General features: G+C 42.2%; 1 protein-coding gene across 9 annotated transcripts in view; it reads left to right on the forward strand.

Moving 5' to 3' along the window:
- TESPA1 (thymocyte expressed, positive selection associated 1) overlaps nucleotides 1-20,091 on the forward strand; it is a 276,752-nt gene extending 256,661 nt beyond the window's left edge. For 4 of the 9 annotated variants that reach the window (XM_081595311.1, XM_081595310.1, XM_081595312.1 and 1 more), the window contains 8 exons: nucleotides 3,571-3,620; nucleotides 4,211-4,264; nucleotides 5,016-5,052; nucleotides 5,330-5,428; nucleotides 9,285-9,493; nucleotides 11,249-12,054; nucleotides 13,601-13,694; nucleotides 19,527-20,091. In XM_081595311.1, coding sequence (XP_081451437.1) covers nucleotides 3,571-3,620; nucleotides 4,211-4,264; nucleotides 5,016-5,052; nucleotides 5,330-5,428; nucleotides 9,285-9,493; nucleotides 11,249-12,054; nucleotides 13,601-13,694; nucleotides 19,527-19,738 — 1,561 coding nt within the window. In that variant the 3' untranslated portion in view covers nucleotides 19,739-20,091. Of the gene's footprint in view, nucleotides 1-3,552; nucleotides 3,621-4,210; nucleotides 4,265-5,015; nucleotides 5,053-5,329; nucleotides 5,429-9,284; nucleotides 9,494-11,248; nucleotides 12,055-13,585; nucleotides 13,695-14,615; nucleotides 14,705-19,526 lie in introns of all 9 variants that reach the window. The other 5 variants (XR_014083399.1, XR_014083398.1, XR_014083397.1 and 2 more) reach the window with 4 other exon arrangements.
- The last annotated feature ends 6,288 nt before the right edge of the window (nucleotides 20,092-26,379 follow it).

The following is a 26,379-nucleotide window of genomic DNA, read 5'->3' on the forward strand; positions in this document are numbered from 1 at the left end:
CCAGTGCTGTACAACGTAGTACCTGTAGTTAACAATATGGTATTGGGCACTTCAAAATTTGTTTAGAGGGTAGATCTCATGTTAAGTGTTCTTATTTCAAAAAAAAAAAAAATTAAAGGGAAATGAAGATACCCTGGGAATTGTTGGATATGTCTGTTTCCTTGATTGGTGATGGATGGTATCACAAGTGTTTACATATGTCCAAGCTTATCAAGTTACACGCATTAAATATGTGCTGTTCCTTGTATATCAATTGTACCTCAAAAAAAGCCTGTTAAAATAAGAGCAATATAAATCACGTTGAAGTATAAAATATTTACTGAAAAATAAGTGAGGATTAAGTATATGGTTCAATGAATTTTCTCAAAGGGAATAGAGTGATGAAATCTGAAAAATCTGAAGTGAAACACTGCCCGCACTCCAGAAACCCCTTGTGTCTCCTTCCGTTCACTGCCCTACTTCCAAGGGTAACCAGTACCCTGACTTGTAGCATCATAGATACGTTTTGTACTTTTTAAACTTTATATAAATGGAATCATACTATATGCACTTTTTAATGTGTGCTTCTTTTGTTCAGCCTTAAGTTAGTAAAGTTCATCCACACATTTTCATCCAGCAATAGGTCCTTCTTTTTAATTGTGTAGCCCTGTCTATCTGTCCATCATGCAATTCATCCACTTTACAATAACTAGAGATTTGGCAGTCTCCTGATTCTGGGTTATTATATATATTATTTCTTTTGGTGAATATATTACATTGATGGCATACCTAGAAATGCAACAATAGTGTGTTTTATTGTAGTCATATTAATAATGGGCTTTAGTAGTAGCATTAATGTGTACTGACAGCACAAACATTAAATCCAACAGTAGATCTTGTCGTTCTAGTAGTTGACTGCATTCAGTTCAGTTCAGTTCAGTTCAGTGGCTCAGTCGTGCCCAACTATTTGTGACCCCATGAACCTCAGCACGCCAGGCCTCCCTGTCCATCACCAACTCCCAGAGTTTACTCAAACTCATGTCCATCGAGTCGGTGATGCTATCCAGCCATCTCATCCTCTGTCGTCCCCTTCTCCTCCTGCCCCCAATCCTTCCTAGCATCAGGGTCTTTTCCAATGAGTCAACTCTTCGCATGAGGTGGCCAAAGTATTGGAGTTTCAGCTTCAACATCAGTCCTTCCAATGAACACCCAGGACTGATCTCCTTTAGGATGGATTGGTTGGATCTCCTTGCTGTCCAAGGGACTCTCAAGAGTCTTCTCCAACACCACAGTTCAAAAGCATCAATTCTTTAGCGCTCAGCTCTCTTCACAGTCCAACTCTCACGTCCATACATGACTACTGGAAAAACCATAGCCATGACTAGACGGACCTTTGTTGGCAAAGTAATATCTCTGCTTTTTAATATGCTATCTAGGTTGGTCATAACCTTCCTTCCAAGGAGTAAGCGTCTCTTAATTTCATGGCTGCAATCACCATCTGCAGTGATTTTGGAGCCCAAAAAAATAAAGTCTGACACTGTTTCCACTGTTTCCCCATCTATTTCCCATGAAGTGATGGAACCAGGTGCCATGATTTTAGTTTTCTGAATGTTGATCTTTAAGCCAACTTTTTCACTCTCCTCTTTCACTTTCATCAAGAGACTTTTTAGATCTTTTTCACTTTCTGCCATAAGGGTGGTGTCATCTACATATCTGAGGTTATTGATATTTCTCCTGGCAGTCTTGATTGCAGCTTGTGCTTCTTCCAGCCCAGCGTTTCTCATGATGTACTCTGCATATAAATTAAATAAGCAGGGTGACAATATACAGCCTTGACATACTCCTTTGCCTATTTGGAGCCAGTCTGTTGTTCCATGTCCAGTTCTAACTGTTGCTTCCTGACCTGCATACAGGTTTCTCAAGAGGCAGGTCAGGTGGCCTGGTATTCCCATCTCTTTAAGAATTTTCCACAGTTTATTGTGATCCACACAGACTGCATTAGCTACCATAAAGTCTTTTAATAGTAGTAGGAAATATTAATTTATACTAATATTTGTGATGTTCTATGTACTAACACGTTTGTTGCATTAAAACATATGTTTTTATGCAATTATATATTAGGAAGAAAAGTATATATTTGTAATTCTAATTGTGTTTATTAGAGTTACCCATTCTTTATTACCTGGAGTATAATACTACATTTTATAACATACATTGATGTTTTTCTTATGCTGCTAAGTTGCCTCAATCGTGTCCGACTCTGTGCGACCCCATAGACGGCAGCCCACCAGGCTCCGCCGTCCCTGGGATTCTCCAGGCAAGAATACTGGAGTGGGTTGCCGTTTCCTTCTCCAGTGCATGAAAGGGAAAAGTGAAAGTGAAGTCGCTCAGTCATGTCCGACTCTTAGCGACCTCATGGACTGTAGCCTACCAGGCTCCTCCGTGAGGACATGTAAAAATCCAGATTTTAGAAAATATTGTTGATTTTTTCACTATTTAAAGGAAAGTACCAGTAGTATATATTGACTTGTTTTGTAAAATTAAGCACAGTTTGTTCTACAGTGTCTGTAAGCCCATTTTCATTATGAAACATTTCATGAACTTATACTCTGATAGCATGAGAGTTGCCTAGATCACTGAATAAAGGAGAAGACTTGTTTAAGAACAGCTCCAATGGATGCTTTCCAGTCAGTTTCCCTGTTAACTCACTTTAGCAACTCCTCTATTCCAGCCTCCATTTGAGATTATATTCAAAGCATATGTGCAACTTCTGTTTTTAAAACTTTCAGGAAAGCCAACTATAAAACTCACAACACATCAGTACTCAAAGTGAACTTAGAAAATGATAATATCTAGGCATCTAAATCCCCTTACTTAATATATTTGAGAACATAGCAGCAGCAAGGAGCCAGGACTAGAATCCAGGTACTCTGTTCCCCATTCAACGCTTTTTCATAGACAGCTTCATTCACTTGTTTCAGACAGTGAATTTCTTCCTTGTTTAAGTTGTTTCTCACTACCATGTATGCTGACTTCCATCTGTTCCTCTTGTGGAGATAGTGAATGTTTGATAAAGCACACATCTCAAAATGTAGAAACATAATCTTTAACCAAAACGCCGTTCCTGCTGCTTCCTGAAAGACATGATATTCACCAAGAATGGAGCTCAGAGGAAAGGAAGGAGAGGTGGGTAGATAAAATGACCTCCTAAAAGATTTTTTCTTAGTCTCAACATTTGCATTTGCAATGGAAAGTTTATGGCACCCAAACCCCTGCTTCTGTAAATAGATTTCTCCAGTTTTGTTTCCATATTCTTTCTTTCCTATTTCCTAGCTCCGGAAGAATTATTGCTAAGCTGACTTGGGGCACTGTGGTCAGCATGATGGCAGCCCAACTTAAAATATGGGGCCCTCTGACTACCTCTATGGATTTGTCAGTCAAATCATCACCCTCCATCTTCTTCAACATAAAAGTGATTTAAATACTACTGACTCTTATTAGAAAATTACACAAACTTGTGAGAGATATTTGAAGAAAAGCCCCTTTGAAAATGTAGTGATTTAAACCTGTGAGTTTCTTTTTGGTTTTTAGATACTCTGAAGAAGGGTTTTTTGAGGAAGCAGGACAGTTGAACTACAATGGTAAGTATAGGCTCTATTCTTTCTTCTCCTGTCCATCCACCTTAGACAGTGACATCACTCTGTGTGTGTGTGTACATGCACATGCATATGAGTGCATAAGATGCTATCTTTTCACTGCCTGCAGAACACGTATTAATGGTCATAAGGCAATCCAGGAGGCCCAGAAGATAGTGTTGCCTGAGAGCCCACAGGCTGACTAGTCCTCAAAGGTTATCTTCTGTTGGTTGCTCAGCTAATAATCACTGCTATGGAAAAAGAGCTTTATAAAATGTGTGTGTCTGTGTATGTATGTTTATATGTATGAGTGCATACCCCCATGTGCTAATTCTTTGACAAAGGACTGTATGTACATGACTATATGATTTGGGGACAGATTAATTATAGGTACTTTTACAAAACAAAAAAATTTTACGTGATTATTTTTAATCAGAATTATGAATGTGATTTTAGTGTATGTATGGCTGGGGTTGTTTTACAAATGTGTGGATGTGTGATGTGATTGTGTGGTTGTAGATGTGTATATAAGTGTGTGAGCATGTGTGTGAGTCCAAACCTGATTTTTCTGCAGCCCTTGCCTCATTATTTGACAGGGTGCCCCAGCCATGGAACCAGCTTTGAAGATGACTTGAGCCTTGGAGCAGAGGGTAAGTGGCACAGCTCTCTGAGGTTGGGATTGAGGAAGCTGCTATCCACTGGATGAATGAAGACAGACTGGAAGGGGAGAATTGCAGAAAGAAGCAGCCCATCCCTGGCATCTTCTCTGCAGGGAAAGAGCAATCCCATATGATCTAATGGAAAACTCAGAAAGCATCACATGCCCAGAAATGTCTGCTCACCAGCCTATCAAGACATTTACTGGTTCATCATTGGAGCTTTCCTTTGGCCCCTAGGAAGATAATACATAAAGTCACCATAAAGTTGGATACCCAGACATCTTTGAAATGGTTTTCTGTATAGAAGCCCCAAGCAGCCTGAGTACTGGGTATAAGAGAGAGATTACATTGGAGGAAGATAAAGGCTGAAATGAAGGATGGAAATACAGCAACCCACCTGTGTCTTCTGGGACCCTTAGAGACCCATGCAGTGAGATAGGAACACTAGCCTGGAGGCCTGAATGACTCTGTCCTCCTCAGGACAGAGAAACTCTTGTCTGGACACCAGGCATGGTTCAGAGGTTCAGAGGCTTGGGGCCAGTTTTTCTCTGCCATGTTGGTCCCCCTTCCAGGTCTATGTTTGATAATCTTCATATACTTTCCTAAAGAACAGGGTTCATAGGGTTTATGGACCTGTAGTAGTAGCAGAGAGGAACAGAAGGGGCTGAGGTCTAAGCTCAGAGGGGCAGCTCAGATGATTTTCATTTTCCCTTCTAACTTTGTCTTTCTGTTACTTGTCCAGCCACACTGTTGGCCGCCAGCAGCAAACTCTACTCCAGGTAAGTGTTAGTTTCAGCCAGGCTGAGTGATGTCTCCTTCAGGAGCTACTAAACTGGGGTGGGCGTCAGAGTCCAAGAGATTAAAAACAAAGAGCTGCAGTTTCACAATAGGGAGTGAAATTTCCAACCAGAAATGACACCATAGATTCGGTTTTTACAGTAGATGGTTCAAACATACCCAGCAGGGAGTGACTGTGCCCCGCAGGGCATGTCTAGAAGCCAGAGTACAGACTGATTGCTCACAAGATTAGTGTGACTTCAGCATTGATCCCTGCAGGAGCTTCCTGGAGACATCCCGGCCCGGACAACTACTAGATCTTGGCTGCAGTTTGGCTTCCAGCAGCATGACTGGTGGGACCAACAAGACTAGTTCAAGGTAGGTACCAAGTTTGGCAGGGGTATAAGGTCAGGGAAGATGAGAGGCAGAAGAGACTGGAACTGAGAACCATTGCCAGTTTTTTTCTGGGATATATTATTACTAGCGCTTTTATGCAGTCACATACTTGACGAGGGTGACAGTGTGCTTTAAGAATAACAGGGATGCACAGATATCTACTACTCAGAACTGGTTGCTGTGTGTAAAATACAGATGTCTCCTCCCCTGAACTTTTACCCCAGGAAGTGTAATATTGGTCCCATCACACTTCCAGGACTTATAATAAGTTCTCAGTTAACACTCAGTTGGATATCAACTTCAGCAAACTCCCGGAGATAGTGAAGGACAGGGAAACCTGGCATGCTGCAGTTCATGGGTCGCAAAGAGTTGGACATGACTTAGTGACTGAACAACAACAAAACAATCAATAAATGTATCCATTAATTGATTGATCAATTGAGGTGATAAAACATTGATTTATTCAAGCAATTTTGTATCTCCAAATGCAGGCCAGGCAATGACTGTATGGAATTTGAAAATTAAGCAGATAAAAAGCTTGCCTGCAGGAGCTCAACAATTCTATAGGGTGAAAAAAAAATACACACCAATAACTCTAAAACAAGGTGGAAAATGATGAGAACTAGTGTGCTATTATAACAGTTGTTTGGAATTTGGAGTCAAAATTTGAATCTCAAACCTGGTTCTCAGACTTATTACCTTATTTACTATTTTTAGTGATTTGTATTCATTGAGACTTATACCCCAATTCAGTTAACATAGAATCTCTGGGGGTGAGACTCAAATGTCTGCATTTAAAAGAAAACTTTTGTTGAAGTACATTTGATTTACAATGCTTCAAATGTACAGCAAAGTGATTCAAATATATATATATATATATATATATATGTATATATGTACTGCAACTTCTTTATCCATTCATCTGTTGATGAACATCTAGGTTGCTTCCATGTCCTACCTGTTGTAAATAGTGCTGCAATGAGCCTTTGGGTACATGTGTCTTTTTCAATTATGGTTTCCTCAGGATAAATGCCTAGTAGCAGATTGTTAGGTCATATGGTAATTTTATTCCTAGCTTTTTAAGGAATCTCCGTACTGTTCTCCATAGCGGTTGTGTTCATTTATATTCCCACTAACAGTGCGAGAAAGTTTCCTTTTCTCCATACCCTGTCCAGCATGTATTGGTTGTAGACTTTTTGATGACAGCCATTCTGACCAGTGTGAGGTGTAGTTTTGATTTTTAGTTCTCTAATCATTAGCAATGATGAACATCTTTTCATGCCTATTGGCCATCTATCTGTCTTCTTTGAGAAAATATCTATTCAGGTCTTCTGCCCATTTTCTAATTAGGTTCTTTATTTTTTTGATATGAGTTGTATGAGCTATGTATTCATTTTATATTAACTCACTATAAGTCATATCATTTGAAAATATTTTCTCACATTCAGTAGGTTGTCTTTTCATTTTGTAAATGGTTTCCTTTGCTGTGCAAAATGTTTTACGTTTAATCAGGTCCCATTTGTTCATTTTTGCTTTTGTTTCCTTTGCCTTATGAGACAGATCGAAAAAAGCTTTGCTATAATTTATGTTCAAGAGTGATCTGCCTATATTTTCTTCTAGGAGTTTTATGGTTTCTGTTCTTATAGAACTGTCTTTATCCATTTTGAGTTTATTTTTTATATGGGGTAGGAAAATGTTCTAATTTCATTCTTTTACATTCAGCTGTCCAGTTTTCCCAGCACCATTTATTGAAGAAACTGTCTTTTTTTTCCATTGTATATTCTTCCCCCCTTTATCAAAGATTCCTAGACTATACACGCATGGGTGTATTTCTGGGCTCTGTTCTGTTCCATTGATCTGTGTGTCTGTTTTTGTGCCAGTAGCATACTGCTTTGATTACTGTAGCTTTATAAAAGAGCTGTATCTGAAATGAGCACAAGTCACATCTTCCCCCAGAGCGTGCTGGGAACTATCACCTTAGTGGAAAGTGCAGCTAGAGATGGGGGGTGAGGCGTTGGCTACAGCCAGAGTTAGGTGTGAGCCAGGGCTTCTGGGCTCAGTGACTGACAGTTCCCTATCCAGGGCAAGATTGTGTCCTAAGTGTTTGGAGCAGGATTCCCAGGGGTCAGGTCTGAGCTGGTTCCCTTCCCTTTTAGTGTGTGCTCTCCCCCATCCCAGCATTGGTACCTTTGCCCCAGAGGGGAACAGTGCTAGAACAAGAAGGGCCAGAGCAGGTACCCAATGCAGGCTAGAACTCTGGAGCAGTTCTGGCACATTCAGTCAGAGTTTCAGCCCCTTCTTGATCTGCCTCCTCCGGGAGCAACAGTAACAGCTGCCATCACCCCTTTCAGATGTAGTGCCAGGTCCGAGCCAGCTCCATCCCCCACAGCTACACACTGTCTTCACAAATGGCGGCCTCCACCCTAGTGGAGCGCTGCACTAGCGAGCGAGAAGAGCTGGAGTGATGCTCAGTGTAGGTTGCAGGAAGCTGGCCAGAGTCCCAGACACAGTGAATCTGCTTCCTCATCCCTGTTTCAGGAGTAAGCAAGTGTGTGCATAATCTTTGAGAGCACGGTTCTTACCGCCCTCCTGTTAGTCCTACTGGTTTTCAAGCTAGCGAATGGGACTCCTCTGCCCAGCATCAGACTTGAGGGCTATTGTGCCCAATTTGTGTTTTGAACCATCCATTCCCCAGGGAGGATCTCTGAGCCTCTGGGACCCCCCTCCTCCTCTCTGTCCCCTCCTAGGGATGCGGATCCTGACCTGATTGTTTCTCTTCTCTTCCTACCCACTTCCGTGTAGATCATTCTTTATAGCCTTAGTTGTCGAAGAGTCTTTCTGCCAGTCTCCATTCAGTTTGTTTTCAGCAAGAACTGCTCCTCGTGTGGATGTATTTTTTGGTGTGTTCACTGAGGGCAGTGAGCTCAGCATCTTCCTTCTCTGCCACCTTGATCTCCTCCCTTCTCAGGGATCTAGTCTTATGACCACAATTCAGATAAGGAAACTCAGGATCATGCAAATGAAATTAGCGGTTAGGAGGAATGCACAAGAATAGAGCCAGGGATTCCAATTATCCAGCTTTTACTTAAACTAGATGATTTCAGTTTGGAACACCTGGCATCCTTTCCGAAGAGATTAACAGTGATTAGTCAAAGCCTCAAATAATTCACAGCTCCCCTACTCTCACTGATGTTTGGAATGCACTGTTAGTGAGCTCTTGTGTCACCAGCCTGGTGCTGCAACAATTTGCACATAAATGTATGTTGGAGACAGAAAGTGTTTGATCTACAGATGCAGGGCTTCTATCTTGAAATTGTGCTGCAAACAGGCCTACCTAACACAGCTGTATTGATAAAATTTTATCCTCAGGGTGAAAAAATGAGTTCTGTGTTGCTTACACACTCATTGCCTGGTTGTTCCACCAACCACTGATACAAGCTGATAAGCAAGTTACAAAGCACTTGGCAAAAGCCAGCTGTATCATATAGCAAATGGGAAGTGACTGGTTAATAAGACAACCACAGATCATTTTGCAACTATACAATTCTGATTTTTCAGATCCCTCTCATAGCAAATTTTCATTCATCTGTAATCATTTTAATCAGTTGTTTGAAGTATCTAATAGAATCATGTTCAGTTTTTAAACCAAGGCCAGATTGTAATTCCCAGGTTTCAGACAGAGAATTTAGATTCAGAGAAGTGAAAGCTTTTCTGAGTTGCAGTGGTAGATAGAGAAATGGCCAGAAGGGTATATCAGTGTCCTGATAATTTTATTACATAGTATGGATTACCCTGTTTCTCAAAGCTTCCTGTGTTTACCCAAACCCCCACTTTTCAGCATCTCAGAGATTCTGGACAAGGTGCAAGAAGATGCAGAAGATGTCCTTTTCAGCCTGGGCTTTGGTCAGGAGGACCACAAAGACACTTCTCGAATCCCTGCTCGATTTTTCACCACCCCCTCTCAAGCCAAAGGCATTGATTTCCAGCTCTTCCTGAAGTCCCAGGTGCGGAGGATTGAGATGGAGGACCCTTGCCTCATGCTGGCCAGTGAGTGTTAGCACAGACCCGTGCTCTACGTCTCTCTCAACCTCCAGACAGTCATAACAGGGATCAATGGCTCTAAATCCTACTTTCTCTTGGTTAGCTTCTCTTGACCCTTTGTCTCTTGTGTCTGTTTGATCCTGTGTTGTCTTCAGTGAATGGAGAACTTTGAGTTCTGCTTCTCTCTCTTGAAGAGTTTTCAAGAGACCTGGTATCACAGTGACTTTCTTTTAGATCTTCTCTCTTTTCGCTGAATCAAATTGGACTGGTGTCTTTAAATCTTGTCACCATTTTCTATTTCTCAGTTGGAATTAGTGAATTTTCCCCATTTATAGCCATTACATTAATACAATTTCCATTTAGGACAGCAGTTCTGTTAATTATGTTAAATTGTGCAGGAGTTTATAAAGCATTCATATTCATTGGCTTTTCTTCCAGAGAAGGAAGGGCTCAGGAATATTTAAGTAAGCACACCAATGATCCTTATATGTAATCTTACCACATCTAGGGAAACAATGATTTAAGTTGTCCCAATTCCATACTGAAGAAAGATATGAGAGGTCCTCCCTACTTTGATGAGGGATGAAAGACTCTATTTTATTCTATATGTAAGAATATATTTCAAATAATATTCCTTTACAGACCCCCCCCCACATCATAATGGTGTTCCTGATAGTGTTGTTTCAGAACCTTTGTATCAGATTCAACTTTAAAATTTGGTAAAACTATACTCCTGAGCTCCATTTGCTGAAATAAGGATTTTCAGCAGAAGTATTTCACAAGCACTTTATATGATTCTTATGCACCCTAAAGATTGAGGATGTTTTAGTTGAATGTATTTTATGTGCCAGTTACAGATGTTAAATTCTGGAACAACAGCAGCTAGGCAAGAGGAACATGATCTTGCCTTTAGGACACTTACAGTTTAATGGGTAAATGGTTTATCACATGCTTTTCAAACATGGATGTGCATATGAATTATGAAAGGATATTGTTAAGATGCATGGAATACAGTCTGAGATTCTGCATTTACATAAGTTCCCAAGTAATGCCAATGCTACTGAACTACTGACCACACGCTGAGAAGCAAAGTCTATTAGAAATAATATAGTCCATCTAGATTTCTCTACCCTTGTCCATTGCCTGGTAATTGCTATGTCTCAAATTTGCTTCTATCAAAGAAGATTTCCATAACCCTAAAGTTTTCTTACTAAGAACACAATGTTAGTTTTGCCTTTTTTAGTCATGTTTGTCATCTAAAGCAGGGGTCCCCAACCTCTGGGATCTAATGCCTGATGATCTAAGGTGGAGTTAACATAATAATAATAAAAATAAAGTGCACAATAAATGTAATGCACTTGAATCATCCTGAAACCATCCCTCTACCCCAAGTCCATGGAAAAAATTGTCTTCCATGGAACTGGTCTCTGGTCCCAAAAAGGTTGGGAACTGCTGAAGCAAACATAGTGATAAAGGCCATTGTATACTGACAGCAGAAAGGATATGCCAAATCAAGATATGGAAAAGTTTCTCATCCTGTGTAGAATTAATTTCTAGACTACTGGGGATAAAGAGTCAAAAAGTCAAGAAGATCAAGAAAGGGAATCCTAGGTCTAAGAAATCTAAATGGGAGAGATGTTGGTAGAGAAATTGGCACCTTCTTTCTGAATTGTGAGTTTTAGGAAAGCTATTGAAGGGAAAAATTCAAGAAGTAATTTTCTGATGACTCCTAGACTCACCATCTTCATCCCTTGCACTCAGGCAGGTTTAAGCAAGTGCAAACACTGGCCGTCACCGCAGATGCCTTCTTCTGTCTCTACTCCTACGTGTCTAAGACACCTGTCCAAAAGTTCACACCATCCCACATGTTCTGGAATTGCAACCCAACTGACGTGCCATCCATCAAGATTCTGTCCCCAGAGCCTGAACCTCACTCACCCAGAGAGCGCCTCCGGAAAGCCATCTCCAAAATGTGCCTGTACACTTGCCCACGAGATAGGCTATCACCACCCGACCATACTCCCAAAAGAAACAGTTTAGACCAGGTGGTGTGGGAAGTGATGGACAGAGTAAGAGGAGAGAAGTTGGTCCTCCAGCAAGACTCTGGGTTTGGACCAGGCCCACAGGGAGATCCCGTGCTCCCTATCAAGGGTACAAAACTGCCTACTTCTTCCTGTCCATGTGTCCTCTGCGTTAAAGAAGAAACACAGCAGGGGATGTCCACATGGCAAGAACCTTCAGAAACTCTGGATTCTGACCTCAAGATACCATGTTGCTCACATTCTCTGCCCAGAACAAATATACAGTGGAACATAGACCCTGCACAGGTAAAGAGAGAGTTGTGGGGGCTACAGGCCACCAGTAAGGAAGCCCATTCAGTCAAGGATGAGGCCTTCTGGATAAGAAAGAGCAAAGCAAGAAGGAGTCTGTTTCAGAAGAATCCCATGGGCAAGAAGGTTAAATCACTGGACTTGTCCATCATCCAACAGAAATGGAAACAGAGTCAAGAGAGAACAGAAATGCACCGATCTCTAACTGAGCAGTGGCGGGACACTTTGGACTTGGAGGTGAGTGGGTTGAAAGTGAAGGAGAGGTTGGCATTCCTGCCCTTGGGTTAAAATATATCTTCCTTGTCAGATATACCAAGTCTTGAATTACGTTCAGAAACCTTTGAAAGTGGGTTCCCTGGTGGCTCAGATGGTAAAGAGTCTGCCTGCAATGCTGGAGTCCCGGGTTTGATCCATGGGTTGGGAAGATCCCCTGGAGAAGGGAGTGGCTACCCACTCCAGTATTCTTGCATGGAGAATTCCATGGACAGAGGAGCCTGGTGGGCTACAGTCCATGGGGTTGCAAAGAGTCAGATACAACTGATCAACCAACATTAATATAGAAGGAAGGGGAAAGAGAAATAGACCCAGTTTCTTAAGAGCACCCAGTTTTGGTCACTATTTTTCTAATTCCTCTTCCAGACTGATCTTCACTAAAGTTTCCCATCAAACACACCTACCCCTATCATTTGTAGGATACACACAAGAGGACAGACAGAGGTCAGTTATACACTAGACTAAACACGATTATATAAAATCTCTTCTACCTTGGCAAGTATATAACCACGAAGACCTAGAAGTTCAGATTCAAATCTAGAATACTCACTCTTAGGACTTCAGTGCTAGAATATGGCAGCGTGGGCAGAGCCATCCCAGCCCTGGCCTATCTCCTTCTCTTCCCATATCCACGTCTGTCCTGCACCATAAGGGATTTTGCACACCATGTGTGAACACCCCAGCTGGCATATTCAAATGCCATAAAACCCCTGCATGTGTGAATGCATGTTAAGTCACTTCAGTCATGTCTGACTCTTTGTGACCCTATGGACTCTAGCCTACCAGGCTCCTCTGTCCATGGGATTCTCTAGGCAAGAATACTGGAATGGGTTGCCATGCCCTCCTCCAGGGGATCTTCCTGACCTGGGGCTTGAACCTGCATCTCTCACGTCTCCTGCATTGGCAGCTGGGTTCTTTACCACTAGCACCACCTGGGAAGCCCCCACAACCCCCCTACCAACCCATATAACCATCTACCAGTCATCATTCAGGCCTAGGAGTGCATATCCTAGGAAAAAGGCCAGCCTTGAGAGAATAGATACTGTGCAAAACCAATGCATTTCCCTGAAATAGGCTTGGGGCCATTTGAGTTGCATTTGGGGAGGGGATTGTGGGCATCCAGAGCATGGTCTAGAAGGGGTAGTGCAATATCAAAGTGGACACATTCTCTCGGTCCACTGATTCTTCATCCCATGAGCTCTCTAAAACTCGGGATTCCTCTTGCCTGGGTCTATAGGCAGTGCTACGATCAAGTGCCAGAGTCTCAAGGAAAATCTCTCAAACCCTTGCCACAAAGAGAAGCCGTGATGATTTGCAGTCCTGTTTGCATGTGTATCACCTCTTACTGAACGTAGATCTGGCCCTGCCTTCCTCACTACCAGGCTCCTACCACTGAGAAGAGGCCAGGTTTCTCAAGTACACTCAGCTTCTTTCCCCTACAGTCCCCTGCCGTCCTGCACTTTCCCCCACCACTGGTGCTGACTGAGTTCTGCAGGGATCTTGGTTACAGGTGCAAAGCAACAGTGAGGAGGGGGAGAGCCACTGGCCCAGCAGACCTGGACATCACCACCTCTACCAGACTTTTGCTGGCGAAGACTCCAGAAGTAAGTGAAGTGGATCTCTCGTCTCTCTCTGTCTCTGTCTCTCTCTCTCTGTGTCTCTCTTGGTTCTCAAACTGGGCCGCACATTGCAAGCACATGTTGAGATTTTTACAAATACTCACAATGAAGTGTCCCACATCCTGCCTTCTAATTTAATTGATATGGAGCCCAGGGACTGATTTTTTTTTATTTTTAAGCTCTTAGGTAGGGTGATTCTATTATGGCTGGATAAGTACTTCTCTAAATCAGTGACTCTCAGACTTTAGCATCAAAATCCCCTGAAAGGCTTGAGGCACTACAGATGCCTGGGTCCTCACTGCCAGAGTTTCTGATTGAATAGGTCTGGACAGGGCCTGGGAATCTGTATCTCTAACATGTTCTCGAGTGATGTTGATGTCGTTGGTTTGGTGATCACAGTCTGAAAACTGTTGTTCGGGGAGAAAATTCTGTATTACCTTAATATTCAAAATATAGTCTGTATAATAGCAGTATTAGCAACACTTGGGATATTGTTAGAAATGTGGAATCCCAGCCCTTCCCCATCCTAGATCTGATGAATCGATTTTTACTAAGATCCTTAGGTGATTTGCTTGCACATTGAAGTTTAAGAAGCATTGTAGTTTTGCAACAGGTGAAAACCAGCCATGGAGAGTTATATACTTGCACCTGCTTTTAGCTGCTTTCTGATCAGCCTAAATCATAGGACTGAGGCAAAATTCCTTAATGTGTCTTACAGCTGTGTTCATTTAAGCTCTGAGGTCCATCCTGCAGCTCGGGTTTGATATACATAAGCTTTCCTTCCCTCCTCAAAGAAAGACCATGAATATTATATAGGTAGTTACTGCAGCTAAAATGTCTTTCCTCTAAATGTGAATTTCAAGCATTAATTCTTTCAGAAGTATTTTTTATTCTTTTTCATTTTAGCTAAAGATCTGTATTTAAACTAAGCAGAAATTAGTCTCCTGGTGCTACAACTGCCTGTGCCCTAGGACTACAGAGAATATGGCAAGAGAGTAAGAATTGAAATCTTTCTTGAGTTAAGTAAATGAATCATCTTGCTTAGGGTTCCCTCCATTTTGGATGTCTTATAACTATTTACTGCACTTCCTAGTCCGATATTAACCAAATTGTTGATTATTAACCAGTTGTTAACCAAAATTTTGATTAACACTGAAATTTCATTGTTACTGGTCCTGAATCACAAAGGTCTTTATGAGTCTAACTCCTTTAATTCTAATTATCTGTGGTTTTAGGGCTCTAGTCACTTTATTTTCTCTCGTGCCCATTACCTTCATCTCCAGGTATATAACTATTAGGTATCAGTCACTCACAAAAGAGGTAAATATCAGAAGCAGCAATCTACTATGTGTAGTTGAAAAATTTTAGGATATGAAGTCAAGTAACCTACCTCCTACTAGCTCAGTAATCTTGCAGAAATCAACTTTTGTTTGTTCCTATGAAACCTTACAAGGAGTATGTGAAAGAAATGTGATTTATTGGAGTAACTGTTATGATGTTGTTGCTGTAGATGATGATGAAATTTTAGAAAAAGTAATTATGGGCATAAAATATTTAGATCAGTGATTCTCAATCTTGCAAGCTTTTTTCAAAAAAATATATTTTATTTCCTGGATTCCACCTAATAGAATTAAATATATATCTCTTAGATTTGAACTTGGGCATTATTATTGTTTATTCATCTTTAAAAGTTTTCCTAGTGATATCAATCATCTATTGCTGTATAATAAACCACCCAAAATGTAGTGACTTAAAGAAAAACTTACTTATTATTTCTATTTTGTGGGTTTTCTGGGGGGATTCTTCTACTTGTCTCATCTGGTTTCTCTTATGCAACTGCTTTTGGCTAGTTGACTGGGCTGGACCAGGTCAAAAGTGGGCTTGCCCTAATGGTACTGACCTTGGTACTGAAATTTGGTGCTCACTGTCAGCCAGGTTCTCTCTCCATGGGGGGTAAGTCGTTCTTCAGTAGTCTTAACTGAAGAATGTTCAGCAAAAACTGAAGTTGCAATGCCTCTTTTTAAGGATATGCTGTAAGTTGTACAATGCCCCTTCAACCACATGTTATTGCTCAAATTAAATTGCAAAGCCAATCTAGATTCAAAAGGAAGGAAAACATACTTTACTTTTTTAATAGGAGTGGCAAAGTCACACTGTGAAAATGCATGTGGAATGGGAGGGTTGTTGTGGCCATGTTTATAAACAGTCTATCACAGACAGTGATTCTGGCACCCAGTGAGGGTTAAGAATAGCTAGTTTAATTAAAGGGCTTTATCCTCATATATTAAAGATGTCCCGAGGGCAAGCTCTCATTCTAAAGCTCACTGAGACTCAGCCACAGCTACAAAATTTGAAAAGAAAATTAACTGCCAAACTTACCAAATTCAAATAGAAAACGTGGAGTATATGCACCACAGCTAAGCCTCACTGCCAAAAATTTTAATGTACTCTAAAACACAAAGCTCTGATCAGGTGTTACTTGTCCAGCAGATGTCAGCTTCACACAAGAAAAAAATAATGCCAAGATTTCCAGCAAAGCAGGCTGTGCAGACTATACTTTTCCACACAATTCGTGAAATACCCGGCACATCAGTTCCTCTCTCAAACATATCCCATATTTGGCTAGAAGTCAGGTATACAGAAAGATTGGAATTGCTTTGCCAGAGAGGAAGTTTCCGGGAGTTACACATTTCAAATGAGTAATAGATTCTATTTTCTGCTAGGGTGATAGGATTTCATTACAGGAGGAGTTATTGTGGTTAGAGATGCTGTATTTCACTTATTCTAAGATGTACATTTTTCTGTATTTGAATATGTCTGAAATAGAATGGGTCTAATAATTGGCATTGTCAACCAATGTAATTATAAGATATACAGTTTTGTCCTACACACACACACACACACACATAAACTTGCCTCCTTGAAAATAATTATAAGCCTTACAAACAATAGTTTATCAGACTCAATGAAACACAGTAACTTTAGAAAGGAAATGAACCCTGAATATTCATTGGAAGGACTGATGCTGAAGCTGAAATTCCAATACTTTGGCCACCTGATGTGAAGAGCCAACTCATTAGAAAAGACCCTGATGCCGGGAAAGATTGAAGGCAGGAGGAGAAGGGGAAGACAGAGGATGAGATGGTTGGATGGCATCACTGACTCACTGGACATGAGATTGAGCAAGCTCCAGGAGATGGTGAAGGACAGGGGAGCCTGGGATGCTGCAGTCCAAAACGTTGGACACGACTGAGCAACTGAACAACAACAACAAAAATAATGTTTCAAGAAGAGGGGTGTAGTGTTCAGTAACATATGTCATAAAATATCCAGTAGGAAAGACAGTGCAATTATACCACTAGATTTTCCACTAGAAAATGATTAGGAAACTTGATAAGAAGTTTGTGTGACAGGGCTTTATAATATTAATGTGAAAAATGAATAGGAAATTATGCAAGCAAAGTAGGTAAAAGGGTCAAGAGTCTCTAAGGAGTGTTTTGTGTTTTTTTCCCTAGGATGGTAAAGTTTTAAGCATGTATATTTGCTGGAGGAAAAGAATCAATAGAGTGCGGGGGACCGTGGTTCATGAGGGTAGGGAAATGATGATGTGAGGTCAGTGGAGAGTGGGAATGAGCAGAGATCCAAAGCACTTTTGGAGGGTTTAGCCAGGGACTAAGGTACAGATCTTTGAGATGAGAGGAAATGAAAAAGGACAGGCGTGACAAGTTACATTGGTCATCTGGAGAGGAGATAAAGAAATGTATGCTTACTCTTTTCTCCCTTTTTCCTGTCAGGTCATCATTAAAAGTATGAGGCAGGAAATCTGAGGAGGATCATAAAGGTTTCAGATCACCACTATGGAAAAAGGACCAGAATAATAGAAACACATATTAGTAGTTGAATTGGTGAATAATGTTGGGGCTCAACTCAAGTTGCAGAATATGGATTGGCAATGGTTTCGTCATTTTTTCCAGCAGTGCTCAGTAATCTATACAAAAGAATAAGAACAAAAGTATAGGTAAACTTTTTATAACTCTAAACATTGAGTTGAATAGAAAGTCTAAGTCACATGACTCTTTGATGGCACTGCTGCTGCTGCAAATAACTTTAAATTTCACTTGTAGTAGCAAGAAACATTTCCCCAGGTAGGGTATGGAAGTTTCTACCAACCCAGTACCTATAGTTGTCTCAAAGATGCATGATGTGACAAACAACTCAATCAAAAATGAGCAGAAGACCTAAACAGACATTTCTCCAAAGACATAATAAAAAGCTGCTCAGCATCGCTTATTATTAGGGAAATGCAAATCAAAACCACAGTGAAATATCACCTCACATGGGTCAGAATTGCCACCATCAAAAAATACAAATAAACGCTGGAGAGGGTGTGGATAAGAGGGAACCCTCCTATACTGTTGGTGGGAATGCAAATTGGTGCAGCTGCTATGGAAAACAGTAAGGAGGTTCCTTTAAAAACTAAAAATAGTATTACCATATGATCAAGCTATCCTACTTCTGGGCATATACCCAGAGAAAACTCTAATTCAAGACAGTACATGCACCCCAATGGCACTATTTACAATAGCCAAAACATGCATAGCTGCTAAGTCACTTCAGTTGTGTCTGACTCTCTGCAATGCTATGCACCGTAGCCAGGCTCCTCTATCCATAGGATTCTCCAGGCAAGAATACTGGAGTGTGTTGCCATTTCCTTCTCCAAGGGATCTTCCTGACCCGAGGATTGAACCTGCATCTTTTATGTCTCCTGCATTGGCAGGCATGTTCTTTACCACTAGCGCCACATGGAAAGCCAAAACATGAAAGCAGCCTAAATATCCATGGACAGATGAATAAATAAAAAAGATATGGTACATATACACAGTGAAATATTACTCAGCCATTAAGAATGAAATAATGACATTTGCAGCAACGTGGATGGATCTAGAAATTATCATACTAACTGAAATAAGTCAGAAAGAGAAAGACAAATATCATATGATATCACTTATATGTGGCATCTTAAAAGTGATACAAATAAACTTACTTACAAAACAGAAACAAACTCACAGACATAGAAAGCAATCTTATGGTTACCAAAGGGAGTAGTGGAGGAGCAGGAGAGGTAATTTAGGAGTCTAGGATTAACAGATACACACTATGTGTGTATGCTCAGTTGCTCAGTTGTATTTGACTTTGCAGCCTCATGGACTGTAGCCTGCCAAGTTCCTCTGTCTATGGAGTTTTCCAGGCAAGAATACTGGAATGGGTTGTTATTTCCTACTCCAAGGGATCTTCCCGACCCAGGAACTGAACCAGTTCTTGTGTCTCCTGCATTGGCAGGCAAATTCTTTACCACTAGCACCACCTGGGAAGCCCAATACACACTATACTATATATAAAACAGATAAACAACAAGGTCTTATTGTATAGCTCAGAGAAATATATTCAATATCTTGTAATAACCAATAATGTAAAAGAATAAAAAGAACTCATCTGTGTGGGCTTCCCTGGTGATCCAGTGGTAAGGAATCCTCCTGCAATGCAGGAGACCTGGGTTCAATCCCTGGGTTGGGAAGATCCCCTGGTGGAGGGCATGGCAACCCACTCCAGTATTCTTGCCTGGAGAATCCCCATGAATAGATAGAGGAGCCTGGTGGGCTACAGTCCATGGGGTTGCAAAGAGCCGTACACGACTAGCACACTTGTATAATTGCATTACTCTGCTGTACACCTGAGGCTAACACAACATTTGTAAATTAGCTATACTTCAGTTTTTTTAAAAAAGCATGATGTGTTTCTTTTAAATTTCCATTGCAGGCTTTCACCACCACCACAACCACAGCACATGCTCTGACAGCAGTGACTTCACAGAAGAGCCTAATTCCCACCTCTTCTCACAGGAGGCTCTACAGCCTCCAACATCCAGCTCCTGCTCCCTGGCCCTGCAAACTCCTGATCTCGATAAGAGAAAAGCAAGATGGTACACCAGACAGAAGACCAGAGTGAGAGACTTGGACTCTCCATTCTGATGCTGTCATGAAGAGCATGCACAGAGATAGACCTTAAACAGTCACTTCATTTCTCTGCATTTTGGTTTTTCTATGTGGGTATTAGAATACATGATCTATATGATATGGACAGTGGTAACCTGGACAAAGAATTTTCTCTCAAGCTTTGACACTGCCTAGGGCAGTTAGTAGATTTAAGAATTTGAGAAACAAGGGTGCTACTGGAATACTCTCAAAAGGCTCAAGCTAAATGAGGAAAGACAATTCCCACTTTCAGGCTCTGAAACCTTGGTGCAGTCTACAGTGGGATTCCCTCGGAGCCTCTACTCATCCCTCTATGCTCCCAATTAAATTCCAGGAAGTCTTCCACTGTACCAACGTCCTGTTTTTCTTCTTTTTTATTTTTAGTTTTTTGAATTGGAGGATAATTGCTTCACAGTGTTGTGGTGTTCTCTGCCGTACATCAATGAAAATTAGTCATAATTTTATATATATATATATATCCCCTCCCTCTTTATCCTCCCCCACTCCATTCCACTCCTCTAGGTCATCACAGAGCACCAGGCTGGGCTCCCTATATTATACAGAAGCTTCCTGCTAGTTATCTATTTTACACATGATAGTGGGTATATGTATATACATATATATGTATATGTACATATGCTACTTTCTCAATTTGTCCTACCCTGCCCTTCCTCTGCTGTGTCCACTAGTCCATTCTCTACTCTGCATCTCCATTCCTTCTCTGTAAATATGTTCATCAGTACTAGTTTTCTAGATTCCATATATACACGTTAATATACTATATTTGTTTTTCTCTTTCTGATTTACTTCACTCTTTATAAGAGGCTCTAGGTTCATCCACCTGACTACAACTGACTCAAATTTGTTCCTTTTATGGCTGAGTAATATTCCATTGTATATATGGACCATATATATCTTCATTATCCATTCACTTGTCAACGGGACATCTAGGTTGCTTTCATGTCCTGGCTATTGTAAATAGTGCTGCAGTGAACATTGGGATACATGTGTCTTTTTTAGTTGTGGTTTTCTCAGGTATATGCACAGTAGTGGGATTCTTGGGTCATATGGTTGTTTTATTCCTATTTTGTTTTTCTTCTTGAGGCCCCATCTGAGGAGATCCACTTGGAGCCTCTCCCCAACTTCAAAACCAGCTTCCACCTGTATCCCAAATTTTGGATCTTCATAGGAAAAGAGATGAGTGGGATTCAGAATCCCTCCTCTTGGCCATTGCAAAAAATGTGCAGTGGTTTTTGCTGGCAGAAAACAATACAAATAAAAATGTTTATTTTTTTAATTGGAGTATAGTTGCTTTACAATGTTGTGTTAGTGTCTACTGTACAGTGGATCGGCTACATGTAGGCATATATCCCCTCCCTCTTGACCGTCCCTCCCACCCCGCCCCCACCATCTCATCCCTCTAGGTCACTGCAGAGCTCCCTGTGCTATACAGCAGGTTCCCACTAGCTATCTGTTTTACAAATGCCAGTGCACATGGCAATCCCAACCTCCCAGTTCATGGCACTGCCCCTCCCTACCTTGTGTCTACATGTCCATTCTCTGTGACTGTGACTCTATTCCTACACTGCAAAGAGTTTCATCTGTACCATTTTTATAGATTCCACATACATGCATTAATATAGGATATTTGTTTTTCTCTTTTGTTGAAAGATATTTATATGTTGCTTTGGTCTTTGTTGCTGCACTTGGGCTTTCTCTAGTTGTGGCAAGTGGGGCTACTCTCTAGTTTTGGTGCGTGGGCTTCTCATTGTGGCGGCTTCTCTTGTTGCAGAGCATAGGGTCTAGGATAAATGGGCTTCAGTAGTTGTGACTCACAGGCTTAATTGCCTCTCAGCATGTGGGATCTTCCTGGACCAGAGATCTAACCATGTCTCCAGCATTGGCAGGCAGATTCTTAACCACTGGACCACTGGGGAAGTCCCCTATTTTTCTCTTTTTGACTTACTTCACATACAGAGTGAAGTAAGTAAAAATATGTTTTTTAAACCTTGGCATTTTTAAAAGAGAATTAACAGTTGTGGTTTGTATAAGACATAAAGTGTTTTGTCAATAAACAGAGCCTGAGTACTGACAGGGGCTCTCCCAGGCAATATATGGTAGAGAGTATTCTTCCCAAAGAAAATTTCAGTCCAGTGAGAGAGGTCTCACACACACACACACACACACACACACACACACACACGGGTTTACAGTGATGTATCACTTGGTTGCCTAATACACCTACACTGCAAGATAACAAAGACCAGGAAAGAGGGATTCAAAAGAAAACATAAGCATGAGTGTTAAAGAAAAAAAAATCATACCAGATATGACAAGAAAACAGAGCTCTATTTTATTTACATACCATTGCCGGTAATAGACCACTCTTGTTGCCCAGCTAGGTGGAAACAAAGGGCTGAAGGGTTTTTAAGAGCTGGAGTGGCAGGCATCTTAGGTCATCAGTGTTTGCTAATTGGCCTTACCCAAAGGAAAAGTCACCTGGAGAAGGGAATGGCAACCCACTCCATTATTCTTGCCTGGAGAATCCCATGGACAGAGGAGCCTGGCGGGCTACAGTCCATGGGGTTGCAAAAAGTCAGACATGACTGAGTGACTAACACAATATACTACACACTAAAGGAAAAGTAAACTTTCTGGTATCTTCTTGAAGGAGGTAGTTTTGCAACTTGGAACTAGCCTTCCTCCCCCTCACCCCTAAGTCAGGCTCTTACCCTCCCAGAAACTGGGTGATATTTTCCTCAATATTTACATTTCAGAGAAATGACTCGTAGGTCATAGAGAAAGACTTTCCAGGGTTGTAAAAGTGGAATGAAGCTGAGAGAAGATTTACATCTCAAATGGACAGAGATAAGATTTACAATAGCAAGCTTTCTAAAATAAATGCTCAAAGAAAAGAGAAGTCAGAACCTAGAGTCTGGAAGATACCCATCCAAAGTTGAGTCAAGCTGCACGAAGGCCCAGTGGCTTAGTCACGTCCCACTCTTTGTGACCGACCCCACGGATGTAGCTTACCAGGCTCCTCTGTCCATGGGATTTGCCAGGCAAGAATACTAGGGTAGGTTGCCATTTTCTACTCCAGGGGAGCTTCCTGACCCAGGGATCCAACTGGCATCTCTTGCGTCTCCTGCATTGTCAGGCAGATTCTTTACTACTACACCAAAGCTGAGGGTAACTTTAAAGCCATCGTGCTCAAGGAGACCAGAAGTATCTGAGATTATTTCATTTAAAGAGTTTGAGAGGCTAACGGCCTATATGACCCCATCCTTGAAGGAATAACTTGGGACTGCAGAACCAGACAACCCACTATTAGATGCAGGAATGAAAGTGAAAGTGAAAGTCGCTCAGTCATGTCCGACTCTTTGCGACCCCATGGACTTAGTCCATGGAATTCTCTAGGCCAGAATACTGGAGTGGGCAGCCTTTCCCTTCTCCAGGGGCTCTTCCCAACCCAGGGATCGAACCCAGGTCTCCCACTTGCAGGCGGATTCTTTACCAGCTGAGCCACAAGGGAAGCCCAAGAATACTGGAGTGGGTAGCCTATCCCTTCTCCAGGGGATCTGCCCGACCCAGATCAAACCGGGGTCTCTGGCATTGCAGGCGGATTCTTTACCAACTGAACTATGAGGGAAGCCCCAGTGAATAACAAGACTTTTAGAGAGCTCATCTGGAGGGAGGTGGGGACAAGGATTCTGGAGGCAGGGTACACAGGGATAAGCTTCTCTGTTCCCTAGCTGCTTCCTTGAGCGCTGTTCCCTCAGGCCAGGGAGCTTGGAATAACAGATGGATCTGCACCAGAGGCAATATTAGAGAGGGAGGAAAAGTAGTCTGTCTCCCCTTTCCCTCCCTGGCAAGATTCGGAAGAACTCGGAAGGTGAATCAGTCATTTGCAGAAGATTCTATTATTAGCCCTGGGAACAAAAGCTTCCTCTGGTCTCCATCCTCCTCTTATTTCCGCCAGCATCTGCCTGGGCTCCACCTGCTCAACCTCCTGAGTGTTTAGAGGGGTAGGGTGTGGAAGGCAGAGCCAGTGCAGCATTTCGGAAAAAGGGATTAAAGGTGTGGTAATTCAGTGGCTTGTTAACTGGACTTCAGCCACTGGAGTCCCACAATGCTCCAAGATCCCAGTTGTGCTCATCTATACAAGCTGTTCCACCCATCAGAAATCCCAGCTGCTACATCCTTGTGGGCCCAGGGGAAAAGGGGTTAATATCTCCACTCTCACTGAGAAAACTGAGTCATAGAATATCACAGTTTGAAGGAACTAGCCTAGTCAGTTGTCTGACTGTAAAAAGAAAAGAATGGAAAGGACTGTGTGTCCAAAATCATATACTGGCAGCCAGTGCTAGAATTTGGATCCTCTGATAGTTAGTGGGGGTACTTTTTTCTATTAAATCCATTTTCTGTATTGTCCACGCATTGTCACACAATCCTCTTTAATCCACACCCTTTTTTAATGTAGTTTTACAAAACTTTTACTGGAGTATAGTTGATTTACAATGTTGTGTTAGTTTCAGGTATACAGCAAAGTGAATCAGTTATACATACATCCACTTTTTTAGATTCTTTTCCCTTATAGGTCATTACAGAGTATTGAGTAGAGTCCCCTGTGGTATACAGTAGGTCTTTATTAGTCCTTCTGAAAGTGTGAAAGTCGGTCAGTCATGTCCAGCTCTTTGCGACCCCATGGACTGTAGCCCACCAGGCTCCCCTGTCCATGGAATTCTCCAGGCAAGAATACTGGAGTGGGTAGCCATTCCCTTCTCCAGGGGATCTTCCCCACTCAGGGATTGATTCCAGGTCTCCTCCATTGCAGGCTCAGGCCACTTCAGATCACATTCTCCTGTTCTTTATGCTGGAGAACAGTGGACAATTAACTCACAATTTATATAAACCCATGACAGAGAATTCATGTTCTCTAATAACGTGTGAGAAATAAGCAGATTTTCAATATTCACCATGGACAATACAATCAGGAATATGGCTTTCTCAGGCTTGTGCTCAGGATTCCTTATAACCTCTCCCCCAGTGGAAGTTTTGACAGGAGGCTGGGATAGGAAACAGTCATTGCAGGAAGGAATTGAAGTGCACGTACAGACTCATCAGGAGAGGTGTCAGGTGGAGTAGCTGTTGTATCATGTGAAAGAGAAAAATGAAATAGAGGATATGAGCTGAACACCAGTTTGGGGTGTGAAGAGAAGAAAATGGACAACGATGCAGGTTTCCACAGATAAGTAACTTTAGTCTTTGGTGCACACGTTGAGGGGGAAAAGATGCACAGATAATATAAAACCTGACAAAAACATAATATGTGGTCATTTTGCTTTCCTGAATAAACCTCTGATTTACATTCTTAAACAGATTCTGAAGCTGGGTTCAGAACTGACTAAAGATCTAATCATAAGGAATTCAAGTTCACGGACTTGGCCTGAAAGTCGTAAAGTCGTATTTCTATGCTAATTTTACAACCCACCCTCTCCCCGTTACTCACAGGATTTGACAATTAAGGCTTAAAAATGGTGAAAGGTACTTGAGGATAAAGTGGCTCTTTAAAAACTTATTTTTTAACTTCAAAATTAAGACTGCAAAAAATTATCCAATTATCCGATGAATTAACAACTCAAACTTGCAGTTTAAACAATTACCATGTTTCACTTTCTTTTTTTATTGCGGGGGTAGGGGGAGAGAGCGAGTCCTATCTCTTAAACTTGAGCAGTCATTTTTTCCTACCTATGTTGACACGTTTCTTTACGCGTCCCAAGTTTAGCCTATTAGCATTCCCTCCCCGAAGGCCAGAAGGAAAGGTTTAGGAAGCTGGTGTTCAAAAGTCGTTAAGTGTCTCTAAGTGGCAGCAGGTGCTGCCAAGTGCCGGGACGGATCAATGCAGGAAGGCAAGACATTCCCTATAAAAGGAGGCCTAGCACGGCCCTTGCAAAGCATGCCAGAGGCGCTTCGAGCATCACCTGGCCGCAATCAAAGCCAGGAGCAGGATGCGGCTTTATCTCGAGAGCGCCAGCTCCGCAGAGGGAGCCGCCAGCATCAGAGACGCGATCATTTGCGATTACATCTTCTCCACGCTGTATCCCCCTCTAATCCCCGTTTCTCTGCTTCTCCCAACTCGCCCACAGCCCGGTCCTCGCCGGAGCGGCCATCTTAGCGCCCATCTCCCGCGCTCCCCTCCCCCTTCCGGTCCCCTCCCCCTTCTGCTCCCCTCCCCCTTCTGCTCCCCTCCCACCCCCTCGCTCCCCAGTACCGCGGCGGCAGCCGGGTGGGGCGGTTACGTCAGTGGTGACGCCGCGGCCGACCCCGCCCCCACCGTGCCCAGCCTTTCGAACGCCTGAAGAGGGCCGTCAACTAGGCGCGGCGGCCTTGGACCTGTGGCTTGGAGGCCTGAGGAAGGAACCCAGCGCCCGGGCTCCACCTGGGCGTCCGGGGATGGGCGTTTCTCTGCGCCGCCTGTGGCTCAGCGGGGACCGCAGAAGCTCCTCCTGGGCGGGTTTCGCACCTGTCGTGCCTGTCGGGGCCTGGGAGGGGGCATCCAGTGTTAACTCCAAGTTACTGAGATGCAAAATATTCCCCGGGCGTCCTTACCCCTTCATAGAATTTTTGCCACTCAGCGT

Source organism: Giraffa tippelskirchi, chromosome 4, assembly GCF_054371585.1.
Source record: "Giraffa tippelskirchi isolate mGirTip1 chromosome 4, T2T-mGirTip1v1.2.pri, whole genome shotgun sequence".
Taxonomy (NCBI): domain Eukaryota; kingdom Metazoa; phylum Chordata; class Mammalia; order Artiodactyla; family Giraffidae; genus Giraffa; species Giraffa tippelskirchi.